The sequence below is a fragment of the Marmota monax genome, unplaced genomic scaffold (assembly GCF_021218885.2).
Source record: "Marmota monax isolate L192 unplaced genomic scaffold, Marmota_monax_Labrador192_F-V1.1 WCK01_AAM20220418_F8-fsc00025, whole genome shotgun sequence".
Lineage (NCBI taxonomy): Eukaryota > Metazoa > Chordata > Mammalia > Rodentia > Sciuridae > Marmota > Marmota monax.
This window is the reverse complement of record NW_026691950.1, coordinates 8,440,555-8,460,346: the sequence shown is the minus strand read 5'-3', so window position 1 is coordinate 8,460,346 and position 19,792 is coordinate 8,440,555. Positions and strand designations below refer to the sequence as shown.

Genomic DNA, 19,792 nt, shown 5'->3' with positions numbered 1-19,792 from the left:
TTTTTTGAAGCTAACTGGATATTCTGTACTATTGATTTACCATAACTTTGTCTATTATTCATCAGTTGATGGATATTTGGATTAGTTTCAGTTTGCCATTGTTTGAATAAAATATTGCAATAACCTTTCTAATTTGAAGCTGCTCACCTATTGGTACTTCTGTTTCTAGAGGACAGAGACCCAGAACATACATTTAGCTCTTTCATGGGGATTACAGAAATAGATACTTGCTTCGTTTCTTGAGGTACTAACCTTGTGAGCAACAATATTTAAACAAATAATCAGATAAGTGATTAGAAATGAAAATGTATATATACAGTTATTTGATTTTTTTTTGGGGGGGGAATAATATATAAATATCAAACCAGTATGTTCTCTTGAAAACTTTTAATATATAAGACTCAGAATGACTGGAAGAGTCTGCACAGTGTGTCAAGAAATAAACTGCAGTGTTATTGCTTTGGAAGGGGCCAGCCAGATGTTTGCAGATGTCTTTTCCAGTTCTGATTTGTATCTCCATAGAATGCATGGAGTTATACTAGTAAAAGCCCATTCATCAAAAGGTAATTATCTGAATGAATCTAACAGTTCTTTAAGGGAACAGTACTAGTTAATTAACTAGTGCTAGTTAATCCAAGTTCGTATGCCACTTTCAAGTGTGGTATCCAAATTTTCTCTTTCACTGGAAGTTCTGTGAAGTTAAGAAGGAACCTTGCAATAGAGAAGAAATATGTGTTTATAATTAAGGAAATGGATAGAATATCAAAGACATTGATGACATTTCATGAAACACTAAACATAATGGAACTTTCAAGAGGGGTCTGCCTATCCATGTGAAGTTAGAAATAGCCCAACTTCAAAAAACCCTCTGCTCGAATGTGTACTAATAAACCCAATTCTATTTTATAATCTCTCCAGGGCACTGTAAGCACTTCATAACTTTTAATTATAAGCCTTATTCTCTGCTGAGGCCATCAATTGTGGCAGTTAATGAGATTTACTTCATATCCAGATCTCATGCTTTGGCAAGGCTCAGCATGACCCATCTGTAGGTCTTTTTTTCAGCCTGTCTCTTTTAATTATATTGGTGAGGAAAAAAAAAAAGACAATTTGGTTTGCTCTTTCATGGAGAGGTATTTAAAAATACCAAATGAAAATTAAAAGCATGAGATACTAAGTTGACCAGATCATGTCCCATATGTTTCAATACCAATTCAACTTTAAAAGTTCTAAGGAACAAAGACTTTGACTTTCAGGGGGTAATTTAATAAACATTTTGTCTGTCTTTTTTTATCTCTGAAAGACTGAAGGATGAACTTCTTGGGTGGGCCCACAACTAGTAATGATCAGAAACATCAAATTCCTTTACAGGAAGCTTTTATGAAAAACTGTGATCATCCATGTCTTGATTTCTACCATACCAGCTCTTCAATTCAATAAGATTCAGGGTTGCTTGTCTGCATTTCTTCCCATCTCAGTTCATCAGTCTCCTTCTCACCTCCTTTCTTTTTCTAGTCAACCAGGTTCCATTCACTGGATCATCACTTTAATCCTTTACCAGCACCTTCGATGTTTTTTCTCCCTGCATCTTTCTCCCAGTCACAGGAGGCAGACAGCCAACATGAAAAGCACATTTTTTGACCTGACATTCATGCTCTACAGACTTAGAAGAACATTACCAAAAACATACAGATTAGAGACATGCCTAACTTTCAACATTAGTTGGACCCTTAAAATTGCTTGATAATTTGACCACAGCTCCCTCTCTTATTCTCAAGAAGAAGAAAAAAAAATCCTTATCCTTGTTTACTCACCTTCCTGATTTAACAGTCTTTTAATATAATCAGAAAAGGAAATGAGAGCTTTGGTCAGTTTCTATTCTACTAAGCCATATTGTGCATGGGTGTGTTCATGATTACTTTTTAAATTTCTAGATGTTTATGAACTGTACTAATCATTCACAACTTGTCTTTGCATTTTATCTACTTGGAGGAATTGATCTACTTCCATTAGTAATAATGTCCACTAAAACAGAAATTCTCCATTGTGGATCCATATTCTCCTTGAGTGTTGTTTTTTAACATCACTGGAATGCAACAACATGTGTTTTAAAAAATCCCTAGGAGACTTCAACCTGGCCCTGTGATCCCCCTTTCTATGTCATTATGGTGGTATTCTCTGTCATCCTCCCTTATCCAGTTCAAAATTTCTGGGTCTAGGATATAGCCTGTAGTTGGCTTCTAGAATTGTTTTGATAAGAGAAAAAAATTTAGACAAATTAAATTTTGAAGAGTTGAATTGTGAGCAAAGCATGATTCTTGAATTGGAGATCCCTTGGTTCAGGCTTACTTTCTTCCAATATTGCCATCCCTGTTCTTGTACCATGCACCTGCACAGCTAACCACTGATGGAGAACACTGTATACCTGATTGCTAGCTGAGCTCATGTCAAGAACACAATCATGAATCTCCAATGAGCATCTAACACAATGGATACTTCCAATATACTTCTTCGGGGAAGTCATTTTTATACCCTGAAAGACAACTATAGACTACCCTCTTTCTCCAAATCTCCCTCACCATCTACTGATCTCATTGCATCTTTCATGGATAACTTAGAAAACAACGTATCTTTCACTTGCCCCACCCCAGTTCCAAAATAACTACTGTATCCTTGGCTCTTTTCCATGCTTTGTGTTGAGTTATAGGAGAGACATGTCCTTGCTCCTTTTTAGGAACAGCCATATTTCCTATCATCTTTTCAAAGACTATAGTCCCCAAATCATCATTTATATTTCATATCAATTTCTGCCCCTTTGATAGATCATCCCCTTCAGCAACTATGTCTTAACATCACCACTTTAACTATCCTGCTTTGCTTCTGTTTTTAAATCTTGCTCTACTTTAGCCTCTATTCATGGTAGAACTTCTAAAAGAGTTTCTTACAGTGACTGTCTCAACTTTTCTACATCTCATTTTCTCCTAACACACTCTGGCTGGGATCTCATAAAAGACAATGTAGAAATGGCACTTACCAAGGTCTCTATTGATCTTCATCTTGATGAATCCAATGGTGAATTTTCAGGTTTCAACCCACTAGAACCCTCCCCAGGATGATCACTGCATCCTTCTTGAATGCTTCCTTCACTTTTCTTCTAAAATGACAAAACATCTTTTTGCTTTGCTCCTATTTCAGTGCTCTACCATTTTTTTTCTCTTTTCTAAGCTTCTCCTTTTTTAGGTCACTGAATCCTACAGGGCCCAGGTCATAGCTTCATTTACCCATCTGCATTTGCTCATCTAATTACATGGTTTCAGATACATATTTGAGCAAATATGAGTATCAAGTATGGACTGAGTATTATATTTGAATATCGCATATTTGTTAATGACTTTCACATTTATATCTCCAGCCCAGCCTAGATTTCTCCCTGATGACTACCACTACCACCAACTTCAAACATGTATTTCACTGCTTAGATGACATGTCTCTTTCAGTGTATGTTAAACATCCTACTTTGCATGGCCAAAATAAAACTATTGATTTCTCTTTTCTCTCACTAGTCAAATAATTATATGCTTCACCAACTTCCCCATCTCAATAAATATTTTGTTACCTAAGTAACCATCCCCTTATTGTTTCTTAGTATTCATATCTTTAGTTCTTTCAGTAGTTGGGACCATAGTGTTCTGAAACTAGAAATGTTAGCTAATCCACAGATGATCAGGGATCTTTCACCAATTCCTCCCATAAATTCAATATTTCAAGATATTAAATATATGTGATGTAGAAGATGAATCTTCTGGATATTGTCGGAAGATCATTCCCCTTGGTAGGAGAAACTGGAAGGAAAGGAGCTTTAAATAATTCTGCTTTGTTTTAATTATTTCCTAAAATTATATTATCTGCCACAGAGAGATATTTTCCTCTTTTCTTTCTGCACATTATTTCACCAAGAAGCCATTTTTAATTTTTCACTTTAAACAAACTTCTTCCTACTTTATGGCTAAAATTTTATGATACTTGTTACAATTTCGTGCCATTCTTTGTGATTCGTTTTCTAATTTCATAGCTGTGGGATCCTTATGTAGTCACATTTACTGTGTAGATTATTTCTTTACTTACTGCAGTCATTTGTGTTGGCAGCATAGAAATTTGGCATGTGATGCTCTCATTTGTTTTGAGCTGTACTTACTTCAAGAGTCTCCTGACACATTGCCATATCTGTAATTTTTTTCTGAACATTCCAAAATTTGGTTCTGAAAGGTCCAGGATATGTATTTGCCTAAGTCCTTCTGTTGCTTTTTCTGGAACCTGGAATACCAGAATTGTCCACTTTGTTTATCACTGATGGTTAATACCTTAATACCCATTACACCTAGAGGTGAGTTCAGCAAAGGGAACAAACCCTCTCACCAACTGCCTTCATATCACTCACCAAAGAGTCTTCCCATCCCGCATGAACTTCCACTTGGGACCAGCGCCTCATTCCTGTGTCAACAGCTGTGGATCCTACTCTTTGTTTTACAGAAGTTTAGTAGAAAAGCTATGATCTAGAGGTTCAATAACCAGCATTCTGGTCCATTACCAACTCTTACTTTCTCTGTAGCTTAGTCACTCATCTCTTGAGTCACTGCTTTCTCTTCTCTACAATGGAATAAAGATTTCTCTTTCTGTTCTCTACAATGGAATATACATTTCACAATTGATTTGAGGATCACTTGAAATAATGTTTGTAGAAATACTTGAAAAACTATAGAAATACACACACACACACACATACAAAGACTCCAGGCTATTGAGCTATTTTGCTTGTTGTATACATTTAAAAATTTTTATCCAACATTTAAAACTGGATACTTTGCATAAAATCTAAAACTTCAGCTTTCCTTCAAGACCGGTCACACTGCACATTAGGCTATGACAGAAATTAGCTGGAGCTGAGAGTCAGATGACTGTCAGGATGGACAAGGTCTGACACAATCTCTGTTTACTGACCCACACTCATGCCTGTCATGAATTTATTTTGCAGCCACCTTATTCTAAAGTCTATTCATCTTGTCTGTTACAGATAATTCTTTTTAAAAATTCTAAGGGCAGAGCACAATATTAAAAGTAAGAGATCACTGATTTGTAGAACAGCAGTGATGTTATAATATATTTCTTTTCTTAGTGCAGACTCTCTCAAATAACCATTCTTTCTTCAGACTCTCCAAATCACCATTCAGTTATGCTTCTTCTGAAGTAGGTCTTGTGAAATAGGGTGATTTCTATCATGTGTTAATTATGAATATTAATTTTCCCTCATTAAAAAGGAAAAATGTTAAATATACAAACAAGCTAAACTGGAAAGGGTCAAGGAAGGAAAATATTGTGCTCCTGAAATAAAGATAGAAAATCTCTAAATTTGGCTCTCTGGAACTAAGGATGTAATCTCTACCACTTGGTAGAGCATTTGCCTAGTATTCATAAGGCCTGAGGTTTGATCCCCTGTATTACACATATAAACAAAAAGAATAGACTTAAAAAGGAAATTTGGCTAGCTGAATTAAGTGAAAATACAACATTTCATGTCTCAACTAGAGTTTTGTGTGGCAAATTGCAAATCAAAGTGACAGGTTATTGCATCCAGACATTCTACCTACAATGTGTTGTATAATTTCTTGGAATGCAATAGTGCATCTGAGATGTGTAAATAGCTAGGTTTTATTTTTGGAATTGATAATTCTCTATGACATATATGCATATAAAACAATAGCATAAACATTAAGCAAATGAGATCTTAAATGTGAATTTTAGGGAATGAACTATATCTAGAGCGAGAGTGAAAGGAAAAAGATTCCTCTAAACATCTTTCTTAGCCACTTTCATGTGGTTGTGGATAGAGTTGCCTGGCTGTACCTGTGCTTGCTTGATCACTCTTAAAAGCATTAAGATCTTTGTACAAACTCCTTTAAGAATATTCCAATTCTCCTTGTTCCTGCTTTGAGGCTTGACAGCCAAGTGGGAAGTATTCCTATGCTGAGGCTTTTTAGCTAATGTACCTGACTTTTTTCTTTGTAGTCGAATGTAAATTAGACTCTTCTTACCAAAATGGCCATTCATTTATTCATCTCTTGTTTCTCTGTGTTTCTCCCCTGGGTTCTCCTGACCAGATAGGAAATTGATGTCTCAAATTGTCTTCCTTTTTTTTTTTTTGCTTCTAACTACAGACAGAGCTGTCTCTGCCTTTACTTCTGACTCACTCTCCCTAGCACATACTTCACATAACAATGTATCATTTATGCACATCTCCTTTACTTCAGACAACCCTTTCAAACAACAGGCTGGTTTCCACGTTTTTTTCCCAGACTTGTGAAAAAAAAATGTTAAAGAAGCTTATTTTTCACTTCATACTCATAACAAAAAGAAAAAAAAAAAGAACAATATCACTGAATTTTAAAAAATGTCTAATTTCCTGTGCACTTTTCTCTTTTTTGCTTTTGGTGTATATTAATGCCATCAGGACAGTAGCTTATGTAGCAAGAGATTATTGGATACAAATGAATAACATTTAGCTGCTTTGTTGACACTCATTATTTATTAGTAGAAATTAACCCCGAATCCGGTAATTAAGTCTGGAATTTTGTTGTTATTTTATTTTGTTGCAAATAGAATGTGTGACTGTTGGAAATGTTGCTTATGATTAAGCAGATGAATGAGTTTTTGTCACAACCAAAACTTAACAGCTCTGGTTCAAGAGCAAGAAATTAGTAAATAGGCAGAAGTTTGAAATGATTTATTGCTTAATTTTAAATATCTTAAGTAATAGAGTTTCAAGTGAATATTAAATTTCTTGAATGGCCATGAACTTACTCCTTTAGACTAAAAAAATTAAAGGAACAGGGGAAGAAGGAAGGAAGAAGGAAAGAAAAGAAAGAAAATGGAAGAAAGGAAGGAAGGAGAAAAAACACGTTGAGCGATGGAGCTAGGTGGTAAAAATTAATTCGGTAACATTGTTTTGTAATGCCCACAAGATAGCAGTTCCTGCAATTTATTGTAATTGCTTATTTAATCATCCATTTGCACTCAGTTCTGTTATTTTTATATTTCTACATAGGAATAGTTACAGATCTGTATTTTTTCAATTAAAGTCATCAACTTTTCTTTTGATAGCTCTGAAGTATTTTTCTCTAAAATGGAAAAAGTCCAGAATGCATCACTTTGTGGAGGAGCTCTTTAGTAGAGTATGGTTTAAATATCTAACAATACTAAGTTCAGTTTGAGTCTTAAGTGTTGGCTCCTATTTTCTGGGCCTCTTGAAGTCTCAGCTTTGGGGTAGCTGTCATGCTGAAGGTGACTAAATAGATACCATAGAAAGGATAGCCCTTAAAAAACACAGATTCCAGGATCCCAGCCCAAGGGCTTCTGTTTCAGTTGCTATAGGCTGATGCCCAAAGTATTACTATTTCAAAATCTTTCCAGCTGATTCCATGTTAAATGTGGATTGAAGAGTTAACCTACTTTGGTTGATTTGGTCACAAGCTCCCAAATTAGGGCAGTGTTCTCATGCTGACTCACAGTACCATAGTGTAAGGGAGTGTCCACATTAAAGCTTCACCCCATTCACAGCATTATGGTCCAACAAACATCCGTGCCTTTGACCTTGGCTCACTTGGAGAGGGAAGATGGTGAAGGGAGGAGGACATACAGGAAGTGATGAAAAATAAACCTTGCTCACATAGTTGGAGTCTGCCATTAACACATGTTTTAAAACAACTTACATGGAACCATCATTTGATACTTTTTGAGAACCCACTGCATGACTAGCACTAGACCCTGTGAATATCGCAGTGAACAAGACCAACAAAGTTCCTGCTGTCACAGAGATAACACCTGAGAGGCAAGATAAAATAGAAAAACAAATGTATCAGTGTCATTGACATTAATGGACACTATGAGAAGAAACTGGAAGCAGGGTCAAGTGTAGAGAGAGTGATGAGGATAGAGGAAGAGTTAGGGTGACTAGGGAAAATAGTGTTGAGGAAGTGACGCAGGTTGAAGAGAAAGAGTATAGGTGGAAGTCATTTGAGAGCTGGCGGAACAGCAAGGGGACCTCTGATAGGCACATGTCCTTAGCATGTCCCAAAATAGAAAGTCCTTGGGGTTGAAATGCAGCATACTGTGTAGAGTCTCAGAGGCCAGGGATGGAAGTCTAGAATTTAGCTCAAGTGTGATATAAAGTCCTTAGAGAAATATGAGCAGGAGATGAACTTGATCTAATTTTATTTTTAAAAGGTCACTCTGACTGCTCTGAGGAAAATGAGTCATAGGAGCTAAGATTAGATGAAGAGTCTTCATTTGGGAGTTGACTGCAGTGGTCCAAGGAGATGAGAGTACCTTAGGTGGAGAAGTATCTTACAGTGGAGAGGGAGAAACAGCAAGATGCTGGACATATTTGAAAATAGGAATGGAGAAGATTGGCTGATGCATTTAATGTTGGGTGTAAGAGAAAGAGATGATTCAACTGGGCCACTAGAGATTGTAAATATCAAAATGCTGTAAAATTAATTCTGAATGCTTAAACATTCTAAGATATGTGGTAAGCCTCAATAAATGGTGGCTATTATCAAACACCATTCTCACCAAATGCCCACACTGATGAGATGAACAGGGTTCAAAGGACCTGGCTGCAACATTAAACTAAGAAAATGGTGAGAAATCACATAACACAAAAGTAGTTTTCATGTCAAGAGGACAGCTCTGCAACCTTAAGGGTCAGCTTCCACGCAGGACAGCACTGGAAAGAGAATGTGCTCCTGGAATCTCTTTATATTATAGGGGGGACACACAAAGGAGCTTCGATGGAATGTTCTTCACCAAATAAGGCAGGGGATAGGGTTTCAAAAGGGAGATTTGTCCAATCCCATTGGATAACGCCCAAGTCCAGGGCTAGAGCAAACTTCTTTGCCGAGTGAAGGTGGAGGCTACTTGTTTTGCACAGTGCATGTCATTCGATGCCAGACCAAACACCTGCCTTACTCAAGGCTGAGAGAGGATGCTCAGCCCATGGGCAGGGCAGCCTCCCACACTCCACGTGAGTGTGTTGAATAGGAAACTGGGCTTTCCAGGCTGCAGGTCAGGATAGGGGATGGAACTGGTGCTATATATTTAGGAGTCACCAGGGTTTGAGGTAGTATTTAAAACCACTGGATTAGATGAAACCATCAAGGGAGTATGGAACAAGAAGAGAAGGTTGAGGGTGGAGTGTCAGAGCACTTCAACACTGACACTGAGAGCTGGGAAGAACTCAGAAGAGAAGATTGAGCCAGTGGGAGTCTATGAGATTGGAGGAGATTCTGGAGCATGGCAAGACCTATGAGCTGAGTGAAGAAAGCATTTAAAGGCGAGAATTGAATAAAAGATTGCTGACATGACATCAAAAAACAACAGTCTGATACTGAGCGCTGGAGGTTGTGAGGGACCTTTTAAAACCCCTGCCTTGAAATGAGCAGAAGGCTGCCCTGAGACCCTGGCACTTCTCCCAGGACTTGGTGTTTCTTGGTGGTATCTCTTGGCTTTTCTCTCCTTCTTTTCCACTTGCTCTTGTCTTTTCTTGGATTTCAGTGATCTTTCTCATTCATTAAAAATAAATTAAAAAAAGAAAAGTAACTACTCTGCCTTCCTTTAAGCCTGAACAAGTTGTATTTTCAAGAATAACTGCATTCAAAAATGGCCTTTGGGCTAGAGTTGTAGCTCAGAGGTAGAGCGTTTGCCTATCACGTGTGAGGCCCTGGGTTCAATCCTCAGCACCACATAAAAATAAATAAAAAAATAAAGGTCCATCAAAAAGCTTGGGCTTTGCTTTCAGACCATTAAATGAATACTTCTATGAATACATTCAGAGACAGGCAAGGAAACAGCCATTTTTTACATAAATACTTAAAAAAAAACAGCTATGCAATTAGAATGGTGTTAGAATGGTGAATTAGAGTTGAAGATGTCACTTGCTCTTGAATTTCCATCCTAGGCGAGAGAGCGCTGCTGTGTGGAAGGTGGTGTTTGGCATCAACAACCTGGACCACCCATCCGCGTTCACGCAGACACGCTTCGTGAAGACCATCGTCCTGCATCCCCGCTACAGTCGAGCAGTGGTGGACTATGACATCAGCATTGTGGAGCTGAGTGAAGACATCCACGAGACGAGCTATGTCCGACCTGTCTGCTTACCCAGCCCGGAGCAGTCTCTGGAACCAGATACATACTGCTATATCACAGGCTGGGGCCACATGGGCAACAAAAGTAAGCCAGGCTCATCAGTAGCATTTGCCTTTCAACTTGTAAGCAAACACACTGTTTTTTCCTAGCCTTTCAACACATTTCCCTATCTTTGTTTATGGAAATACAGCCACAAATGGCATGTCACACGGTCCCTTCCATGCCTGTTGTTGACATGAATAATAAACCATGGCACTTAAACCTCCTAGTTCAGATGCAGCCTCAAAATCCTGCAAACCGCAGACTTTCTCTCCAAGAAGCCACTACCAGGGTTTTGGAGTTGCCATGCCAAATGGGACCTATCAATCATCCTGCTTTGGACTGACTCTAATAATGATTTGGTCCATCTGTGGGTAAAGCTCCTCTGAAGCTCTGTGGAGCAGGTAGGCAATTCCATTTCTTCAGTCAAGCTGTACAGTCACATTTCCAACTTGGTGTCATGATTTGGTCTTATCTACATCTGTAGCACAACCTGTAAGTCCTTCTATAAAGAAACTTGATTTGCTACTTACAAATTTAAATTGATTGAAATAGTTTGTCTCTGTAGACAATTTAAATATACAGAACAAATAGAAACTAAAAATGTACTACTTATTCTCAACCCCCTATAGAAATCACTCATTCTGGTTGAGCTGTTTGAAGTTTGGAATACAAATTGAGTCAATGAGACTTTCTATTTGACTTTAAGTGCTGGCTGTTCTAACTACTTCATGGTTCTTGGGAATGAATGAACATTTGCATCTTGTTAGTAACCTTAGGAAATGTCAATTTAAAGACACTTTTTTTTCTTGAAATTTAATCAAATTCATTTTGAGCTAAGTTGAGTTTATTTCTATATGAAGTGATGGAAATCTATATCAAATGATGGAAAGGAAAAGCAATAGACAAAAGTCAATGATTTTTTTTCAGAAAAAGCTCACATATAAGAATTTTAAAGGCAACGTTAGACATATAATATCATCATTCTTTCCCATCTTGGTTTTTTAAAGTTCTGATTAGTCCTGAAACATAGTACAAGGGTAGAATATGCTTTATATTGCCTTTGGTTTTATTCTTCCAACAATATCCATATCAAACTTATATCAATAGTGTAGCATTGCTCACAAATAGGCAATATAGCATGAGGAGCAAGAGTGAACTCATTTAGATAGTACTTATTGACTCTTACTGCACTGCTTTCTAGTTTATTACAAGATGAAAAAAAATAATAACACTATCTAACGCACAGGATATTTGTAAAAATTAAAAAGGGATAAGGTCCAGAAGTGAGGGTATGCTCTGGGACTACCATTAGTACCCAATAGTGTTACCTATTGTTCTTATTCTTATTGTTCTTTTGACAACTCAGGACACATCCTCTATTTTCCTGATAATATTTTTTCCAAGAATGATTATTTCTTCCAAGAATGCACCCTGTACATACATGCTACTTTCCCATCACTGTTTAAACTCAAATGTGTCTGATTTTGTAGAATGGTCAAATGGCAAAAGATTCATGCTGTTTTGCGTCAAGGAATCCACTATTATTCTGCGAGAACTTTCAAGCATGATGAAATTCATATATTCTCTCTGTTAACACCAAGGGATGCTTTGTCCTTTGGACATCTCTCTGTCATATCCCCTGGGATTAAATGTTCTCACATCCAAATAATGGCCAGTGAAGCACATGGTGAGATGTTTCCTCTGTTTGATTTAACAGGCTTTTGCCACTGCTGCAGAGCAGGGCTGATTGCTTCACAGAAGCTGAGCTGGCAGCCTCCTACCTTTGCCAGCTTTTGCCCCTTTTCATTGGAGTAGCTGCTGTTTGTCACAGTATAGAACAAGAAGGGAAAAGTACAAGCCAGTTATTTAACTAGTCGGTGCCTCAATTTCCTCATTTTCAAAACGAAAAGATTTCATCAGACGCCTGCCATGAATATTTACTTTTGCTATACTTGGGATTGAACCTGGGGACACTCTACCACTGAGATACACCCCCAACCCTCTTTGATTGCTATGGATATTCTAATTAGAAAATTCTGATTTTGAATAAGGTTTGTCTTTGAAATGACATTTCAAGTAAATAATATGGTCCTTTTGATATGACATTGTTCATATGATATTTCATATTTAGCTAGCTTCACTTTTGAGTCATTTTACCAAATCTTAAATATCTTTATTTCTTCTTCTTCTTTTTTTTAAATCCAGTGCCTTTTAAGCTGCAAGAAGGAGAGGTCCGTATTATTTCTCTGGAACAGTGCCAGTCCTACTTTGACATGAAGACCATCACCAACCGGATGATATGTGCTGGCTATGAGTCTGGCACGGTGGACTCATGCATGGTAAATTGCTTTCTGGTTGCCCAGGAGATTCAGTTCAACAATAACTTCAGTGAACCTGCATAAACTCATTATTATTCATTTATGATCCTTTGGGAACATTTTTAAAATAATTTTTGCCAGGTGTTAATTATTCGTAGTGTGTCTCCTCCTCCATCCAGTACCCAAGTCATGCCCCTAACTACCTCTAGCCCCTTTGTTCAGGTTGCCTTCAATTCTGTCAACTACTAAATAGGGAATAACACCTTTGGTCAGCAGCAGGGGGGAAACAATAATTTCAGTCCATCTCATCAGATGTGTTTAGTGGTCAAACAATAGAAGAGGGGCAAATAGTAACCAGAGCTTCAACCTGACTATCTCAGGGAGCAGGAGGGCACCAGAGGACATTGCCAGCCATTAGGATGATGGCTTTTGGGTAAATATCAACACCTTACCTTCTAGAGTGTGTAACAGGACTGCCTTTGTCTTAGGAGTAGTGACAGTGGCATTTTCTGGGTTCTAGTGGCTCCCATTTGATTACCAGCTTGTTCTCAAATGACACTGACGTGATCTTTAGACACCCATATTCCTGGCCACAGCAGGTTGTGGAGCACACCAGCCTAGCAGTGCAGGGAATCATTTTCATTTTTTATTTAAACATTCATTGACTGGACTTGCTCCAAGAGAAGGAGGAAAATTGCAAGTGCTCGAAGCTTGTAACAGAGTGGAGAACATAGTCTACTACACTGCTACAAAACGCTTGTTATTTCTCTGCTTTTTGGTAGATCACATTACCTCCCACATTTTAATATGGAAGAAGAGATATAACAACACTATTATCACTAGCCCAATATAATTGAATGACATTTTTAATGGGTCCAAGTTAGGATGGAAAAAATCAGATGATTGGAAATAGCCCAGTGGTGATTTCCTTAGATAATAGTCATGGGACACAGGGAGAGATGGTGCTCTTTGGAGTTTCACTGAGGCCACCCTCTTTTCTGCCACATGACTATGAGCCATCCAATTGAGGTGGGCCATAGTAGAAAAATTCTTTTATTCTGTACAAGAGGTCCAGGTGTAATTTCCTAAGACAAAAAATAAAAATAAAAATCGTTAAAAAACTTTTTATTTTTATGACGCTGGGCTCAAACCATGGGCCTCATGCATGGTAGGCAAATGTTCTACCACTGAGCTGCTTTTCTAGTGCAAAAAATAAAAGTATTTTAAGAGGTAGCATGATATGGGTCTTGGGGCATAGGCTTTGCACCTGAAAGATCTGTGTTGAATTCCACCTCTGTCAGTTAAGAACAATGTAATCTGGGGACATCTAACCTCTGTATATAGTTTTCTCATGAATAAAGTGAAGTGTTTTGAGGATAAATTGAGTTGTTAGTGAAAGACTTTCAATTAATAGTAATTATGTTCATCTATCACTTTAGTGCTTACTGTGTTCTAGGATCTCATCAAAATACTAATAACTCATTTAATTCCCATAATCATCCCATGTGGCATATCATTATTTTTTCTAAACACATCAAGGAAACAAGAGAGCAGAAAGATTAAGTAACTTGCCCCAGATCACCCAGCATGATACTGTGAGGCTATGAAACCCAGACAGTCTAGCTTCAGCACACAAGTGCTCGGCCACTGTACTACCATAGTAGCAATGATTAACGTGACTACACTTCTCGTTTCCCCAGTGTGGTTTGGAGGATTACCACAAAGTAGCACTTCTTAGCACATGTTCAAGGTCATTTCCTGGTAAAGAGATGTGATTCTTTGAAAGGGAATTAAAGGCCCAAACACACTTCCAGTCACAGGTACATTGATAGGACGACTAATACAAACCAGGTCTTCCAATTTTTTAGTAATAGGAATTTGGCTGTGAGTCTCCTGAATGCATTCCGTATGTTCTGAATTACTTTTTATCAGAAGTGAAGCAAATTTGCTCACCCAACCCTCTATCAGAGGACATACATTATCTTCCTTAATCTCATCATCAAGGGCCCATTGAACAGCATGGGCCCCTTTGTGAAGGTCTATTAATCATGTTGATCAATACTGAAGCCAAGCATCAACTTTGGCCGAAAGCCCAATCTTATGAGAGCAGAGGATCCAGAAGGCAGACTAGACCAGTGCTGTCTTTAGCAGTTTTCTCCCTTTCAGTTTGAATCGATGGCTCTTCGCCCTGTTTCCCACCTAATGGAACACCTGCTTGACTCACTAAACCTCACTCAAACACCCATCTCAGGAAGGCAATTTTGTTCATTTCCACCTGGAAAAGTAATTACACCTTCCTCTGAAGTCCTCTTCACATCCCTTAGATTTTGCTTTCCTGTAAAGTTATTCTTGCTATGCATGCAAATGTTTGACTACTTTAGAACAAAAATCATGCCTTTATCTATGTGGAGCCTAGCCCACAATCTTGCAGAGTAGCTGCTAAGTAATTATTAGGCTGATTTTCTGATCTGGAAATGAAGAGGTACTGATGTCAAAATGTGTCCCATTGTAATTATTATCTGGCACAATAAGAGCTCAATATAAATAATTGAGCATCTTAGCATTTGCTTTATATAAGGGAAGGTAAAAAAATTGGGGAAAATATGTCTAATAAAAATGTATCCAGGAGCACTAGATATGCAATTCAGTGGTAAAGCACTCACCAAACACACACTAGGCCCTGAGTTCCTTTACCAGCACTGAAAACTAAATGTTTCTAGGAAATTTTCCCTTTTTTTTTTTTAAAAAAAAAAGTTTATTTATTTATTCTTATTTGTTATATATGACAGCAGAATGCATTTTACATCATGCACATATAGAGCACAATTTTCCATGTCTCTGGTTGAACACAAAGTACAGTCACATCATTTATGTCTTCATACATGTAATTGGGGTAATGATGTCCATCTCATTCCACCATCTTTCCTATGCCCCTCCTCCCTCTCTTCCCCTCTGTCCCCTTCACCCTATCTAAGGTTCCTCTGTTCCTCTCATGCCCGCCTCCCCATCCCTATTATGGGTCAGCATCCTCATATCAGAGAAAACATTTGGTTTTTTTTGGATTGGTTTACTTCACTTAGCATAATATTCTCCAACTCCATCCATTTACCTGCAAATGTCATGATTTTATTCTTTTTTAATGATGAGTAATATTCCATTGTGTATATATACCATATTTTCTTTATCCATTCATTTGCTGAAGGGTATCTAGGTTGGTTCCACAATTTAACTATTGTGAATTATGCTTCTATAAACATAGATGTAGCTGTGTCCCTGTAGTATGTTATTTTTCAGTCCTGTGGGTATAGACCCAGGAGAGGGATAGCTGAGTCAAATGGTGGTTCCATTCCTAGTCTTCCAAGGAATCTCCATATTGCTTGCACCAATTTGCAGTCCTACCAGCAATGTAAGAGTGTGTCCTTTTCCTCACATTCTTGCCAACACTTATTGTTATTTGTATTCTTAATAGCTCCCACTCTGACTGGAGTGAGATGAAATCTTAGAGAAGTTTTATTTGCATTTCTCTAATTGCTAGAGATGTTGAACATTTTTTTCATGTATTTGCATATCATCTTCTGAGAAGTGTCTGTTCAGTTCCTCAGCCCATTTATTGATTGGGTTATTTGTGTTTTTGGTGTTAAGGTTTTTGAGTTCTTTATGTACACTAGAGATTAGTGCTCTATCTGATGTGTGTGTGGTAAAAATTTGCTTCTATTCTATAGGCTCTCTATTCACCTCACTGATTGTTTCTTTTGCTGATAAGAAGCTTTTTAGTTTGAATTTATCCCATTTATTGATGGGATGAAAAATAAATGTTTCCAGGAAATTTTGCCTTTTTAAAAAATTTTTCCAATTAGTGTTTCAGGCAGAAAAAAAATTTTATTTAGCTTCTTAGGGTCTATGCTTATTATTTAGACTTAGGGCATCAAAAAGTTATGAATGCAAAGGTCACCACTTCCACTAAAGCATACAGCATAATAGAAAATTCACTTCCATTTTATAGCAATAGTATTCAGTAGTATTTTCAAGAAGCAGCATAACCTGGTAGTCATGAGGTAGGGGGCCCTGTTGCCAGATTGTCTGGGTTCAAATCATGGCTCTGTCAGTGAACAAGTTGTTTAACCTGTGCATTAGTTGCATTATCTCTGAAATGGACGTCATAGTAATAAGTATCAATTCTTAGTTATTTGGTGAAGATAAAATGAGTTAATACATGAAAAGTATTTAGAAGAGCATTGATAAACATGTTTTTCTCTATTATTCTCTGATTCTACAAGGAAGGAAGCCCACAGACACATTTGAAGTTGGAAAATCTCACAGGGAAAGTAGTATTTCAAACATTCCACAATAAATTTACTTTCTTCTTTATTTTTTTAATGGCATCTACTTCTCTCTTTTGAGGCAGTGCAGGATACCGCTCTCTTACCAACTATGATCTTTTCAGACGCAGCAATATTAATATCTGTAATGCTATGGTGTTTTGAGGCTAACTATATTTGGGGAAAATAACTGAATAAAACTTATTTGGTATACCTAAATTTAAATAGAAAGGATGAAACCTCTATGCATATGGAATAAAACACAGGGTATAAATAAATGAGGTATGTCACTGTAAATAATCCTTAAAGTCTTAAGGACTATTAGGAAGTACAATTAAGGGACCCCCAAATGTGTAATGCTTTAATGTGTTCTTTCACATAGCAAGAATTATGAAAATACAAATATTTTAGAATGTTTTTGTAGTACCTATAGTATAAAGGAAAATAAATATTTTCCGTTTGGGGTACTTTTTATAGTTAGATGATAAATCATTCTTACAAAATGAGTTAAGAGATCATCAGTTCTGATACATAAAATTATACATATTTTATTTATAATTTATGACATATTTTGGTAAGTCAGTAAATGACTAAAAAATGTCTTCTGAGTTCAGGGCAAAAATGCATTCTTTTCCCAAGCTAATCCCATTCTCTTAAAGATCAGAATTAATCATTTTAAAGTTGCATTCACACAGTGGAAACTATGCTCCTTCCACAGACTGACAATGAGAGCTTTGTTAAAAATTTCCAAGGAGTTGGTTAAGCTGGGCAGATTTGGCTTTATTATACCCTTATGAAGACATAGATGCTATTGGGATTCTGGAATCCCACTAACTAAATTCCTTTTCTTTTCATTACAGGGTGACAGTGGTGGGCCTCTTGTTTGTGAGCAATCTGGAGGACTGTGGACTTTATTTGGTTTAACTTCATGGGGCTCTGTCTGCTTTTCCAAAGTCCTGGGGCCTGGTGTGTATAGCAATGTTTCATACTTTGTTGAATGGATTGAAAAACAAATATATATCCATACCTTCCTCCTAAAGTAATTCCAAGGATGATCAGAAACTTTTGCCAGCAACATTGAAAGAGAATGGCCTTCTTGACTGTGAAGAGCTTCTTTCAGAGAGCTGTACAGATATATTTTCCATGGACAGGGATGCTCACCATGCACTGCAGATTTTCATGTTTGTTTTAAGACCAATTTTGTTCACCTTTTTTTTTTTTCAATTTTATCATTCTCTAATTTCGAATTCCATGACACGTTTTAAGAAAACAAATAAAGCAGAACAGGTTTTGTTTTTTTTACCAGGCCTAGTCTTGACTGAAGGATGAAATTAACAACTCTGTACAGATTTAAAATAATGCAGGCCTTAGGGTAACAGGTTACAGAAAGTTCTGTTTTAGTCTATTACAAAATGGACATTTAGATCCAGGCTAACTATTCTCCTTCAGTTTCTGTTTCTCAAGCACAGTAGCTTAGAGGCAAATTTTAATATTAACATTGGAGACTGGCTTTTGATTTATTAAAAGTCAAGATCATTTACATGTTTAAATTATTTACTATTACTCTTCCAAAGTTTGCTTAATTCTTAGAGCTTATGAAAGATAGAGTTAAAAGACCAATAGCTGACATTGTAAGACACTGAATGCAAAGTTCCCAAGACAGCAAGATTAACACTTGACATTATAGTTTTGCCTATCCTGGATTTAAATCAAGTTTATAATTTTATAGAAAAGTCTTCATAAAACTTTCCCCATTGCTAGGGCTTTCCCAGTGCACATCAGTTGGCTAATTGAAATTTCAACAAATAGGTCAATATTCATGGGAAATATTTGTTTTGCTGATGTGAAATAAAGTGGAGATTAAATTTTATGAAAGGAGAACCTGCAGTACATTATATAGATGCAATGTTTTAAATAGAAAATTAAATTGTACCCCACCCTAAATTAAATATGAAAATTTAGTTTTCCTGTATTCATCCATACCAATAAATTCAAAGAAATATATTTCAAAGCACAGTAAAATGTTGCATGCAATAAAACATTTTGCAATTTCCCCCAATGATGTCTAACATTTGGTGTTGCCATTTCTTCTCATTAATAATTAAACAAAAATTGAAGGACGCTTTTAAGCACTAGGCCACATTACGCAAATGAATTTTCAAAGCCATTAGAGGTTTACAGTATTTTTCTTCACTAAAAAGCTTCAAAACAGAAATCTTCATATATACCTAATTTAATTAGTTAGCCATCCATTTTGCAACATCCAAATGCCTTTTCAAACAAGTAGGATTTGCGACTAACCTCCACTAGCACCTGGACTGCCGCAGCATTCCTAATAGAGACTACCTACGATTTTATATGTGTACTTTTGTACTCTTTTCTACATGTAAACACATTTGAAATTCAAGAAGTTCTTTTGACATTTATTTTTTCATGTCATTTATCTCCTGCTTTGTAGTTTGTCATAAATCTAGAGAGAGGGTGAAATCCAGCAATTGATTTGCGGTCACAATTATATGAAAGTTTAAGAACGTGTCAGTTTTATTATGGTTGTAGGTACCTACTTAATGTAACAACTTTTAGCTTTGCTCAACTTATGTTCAGTGACATGTACATATTGTACTTATTTTAAATAATTATAAATACAAATAAAATGGTATTATCTTTTTTTGTTTTTATTTTGGATGATTATGAAACATAAATAGCAAGTCCGAGAAAATTGTTTTTAGCTCTTTAACAGCACATTGTTGGCCCAGTTTTCCATCAACCAAAATGTACCTGTTCTTTATTTCGTTCTCACAGCTACCTGCCCTGTTAGAAAACCCCAGTGATTCCTATTAGTCTAAAATTGAAGGTTGCTAGTAGTCTCAAATCACTCATGGAGTGTCCACTGAGAACATCAGACCTGGGAAGAGC

At 36.8% G+C, this 19,792-nt stretch overlaps 1 protein-coding gene across 2 annotated transcripts in view; it reads left to right on the top strand.

The window, feature by feature from the left end:
• Corin (corin, serine peptidase) overlaps positions 1 to 19,543 on the top strand; it is a 291,574-nt gene extending 272,031 nt beyond the window's left edge. For both annotated transcript variants that reach the window (XM_046457155.2, XM_046457224.2), the window contains exons 20-22: positions 10,010 to 10,281; positions 12,445 to 12,578; positions 17,737 to 19,543. In XM_046457155.2, coding sequence (XP_046313111.1) covers positions 10,010 to 10,281; positions 12,445 to 12,578; positions 17,737 to 17,919 — 589 coding nt within the window. In that variant the 3' untranslated portion in view covers positions 17,920 to 19,543. The remainder of the gene's footprint in view (positions 1 to 10,009; positions 10,282 to 12,444; positions 12,579 to 17,736) is intronic.
• The last annotated feature ends 249 nt before the right edge of the window (positions 19,544 to 19,792 follow it).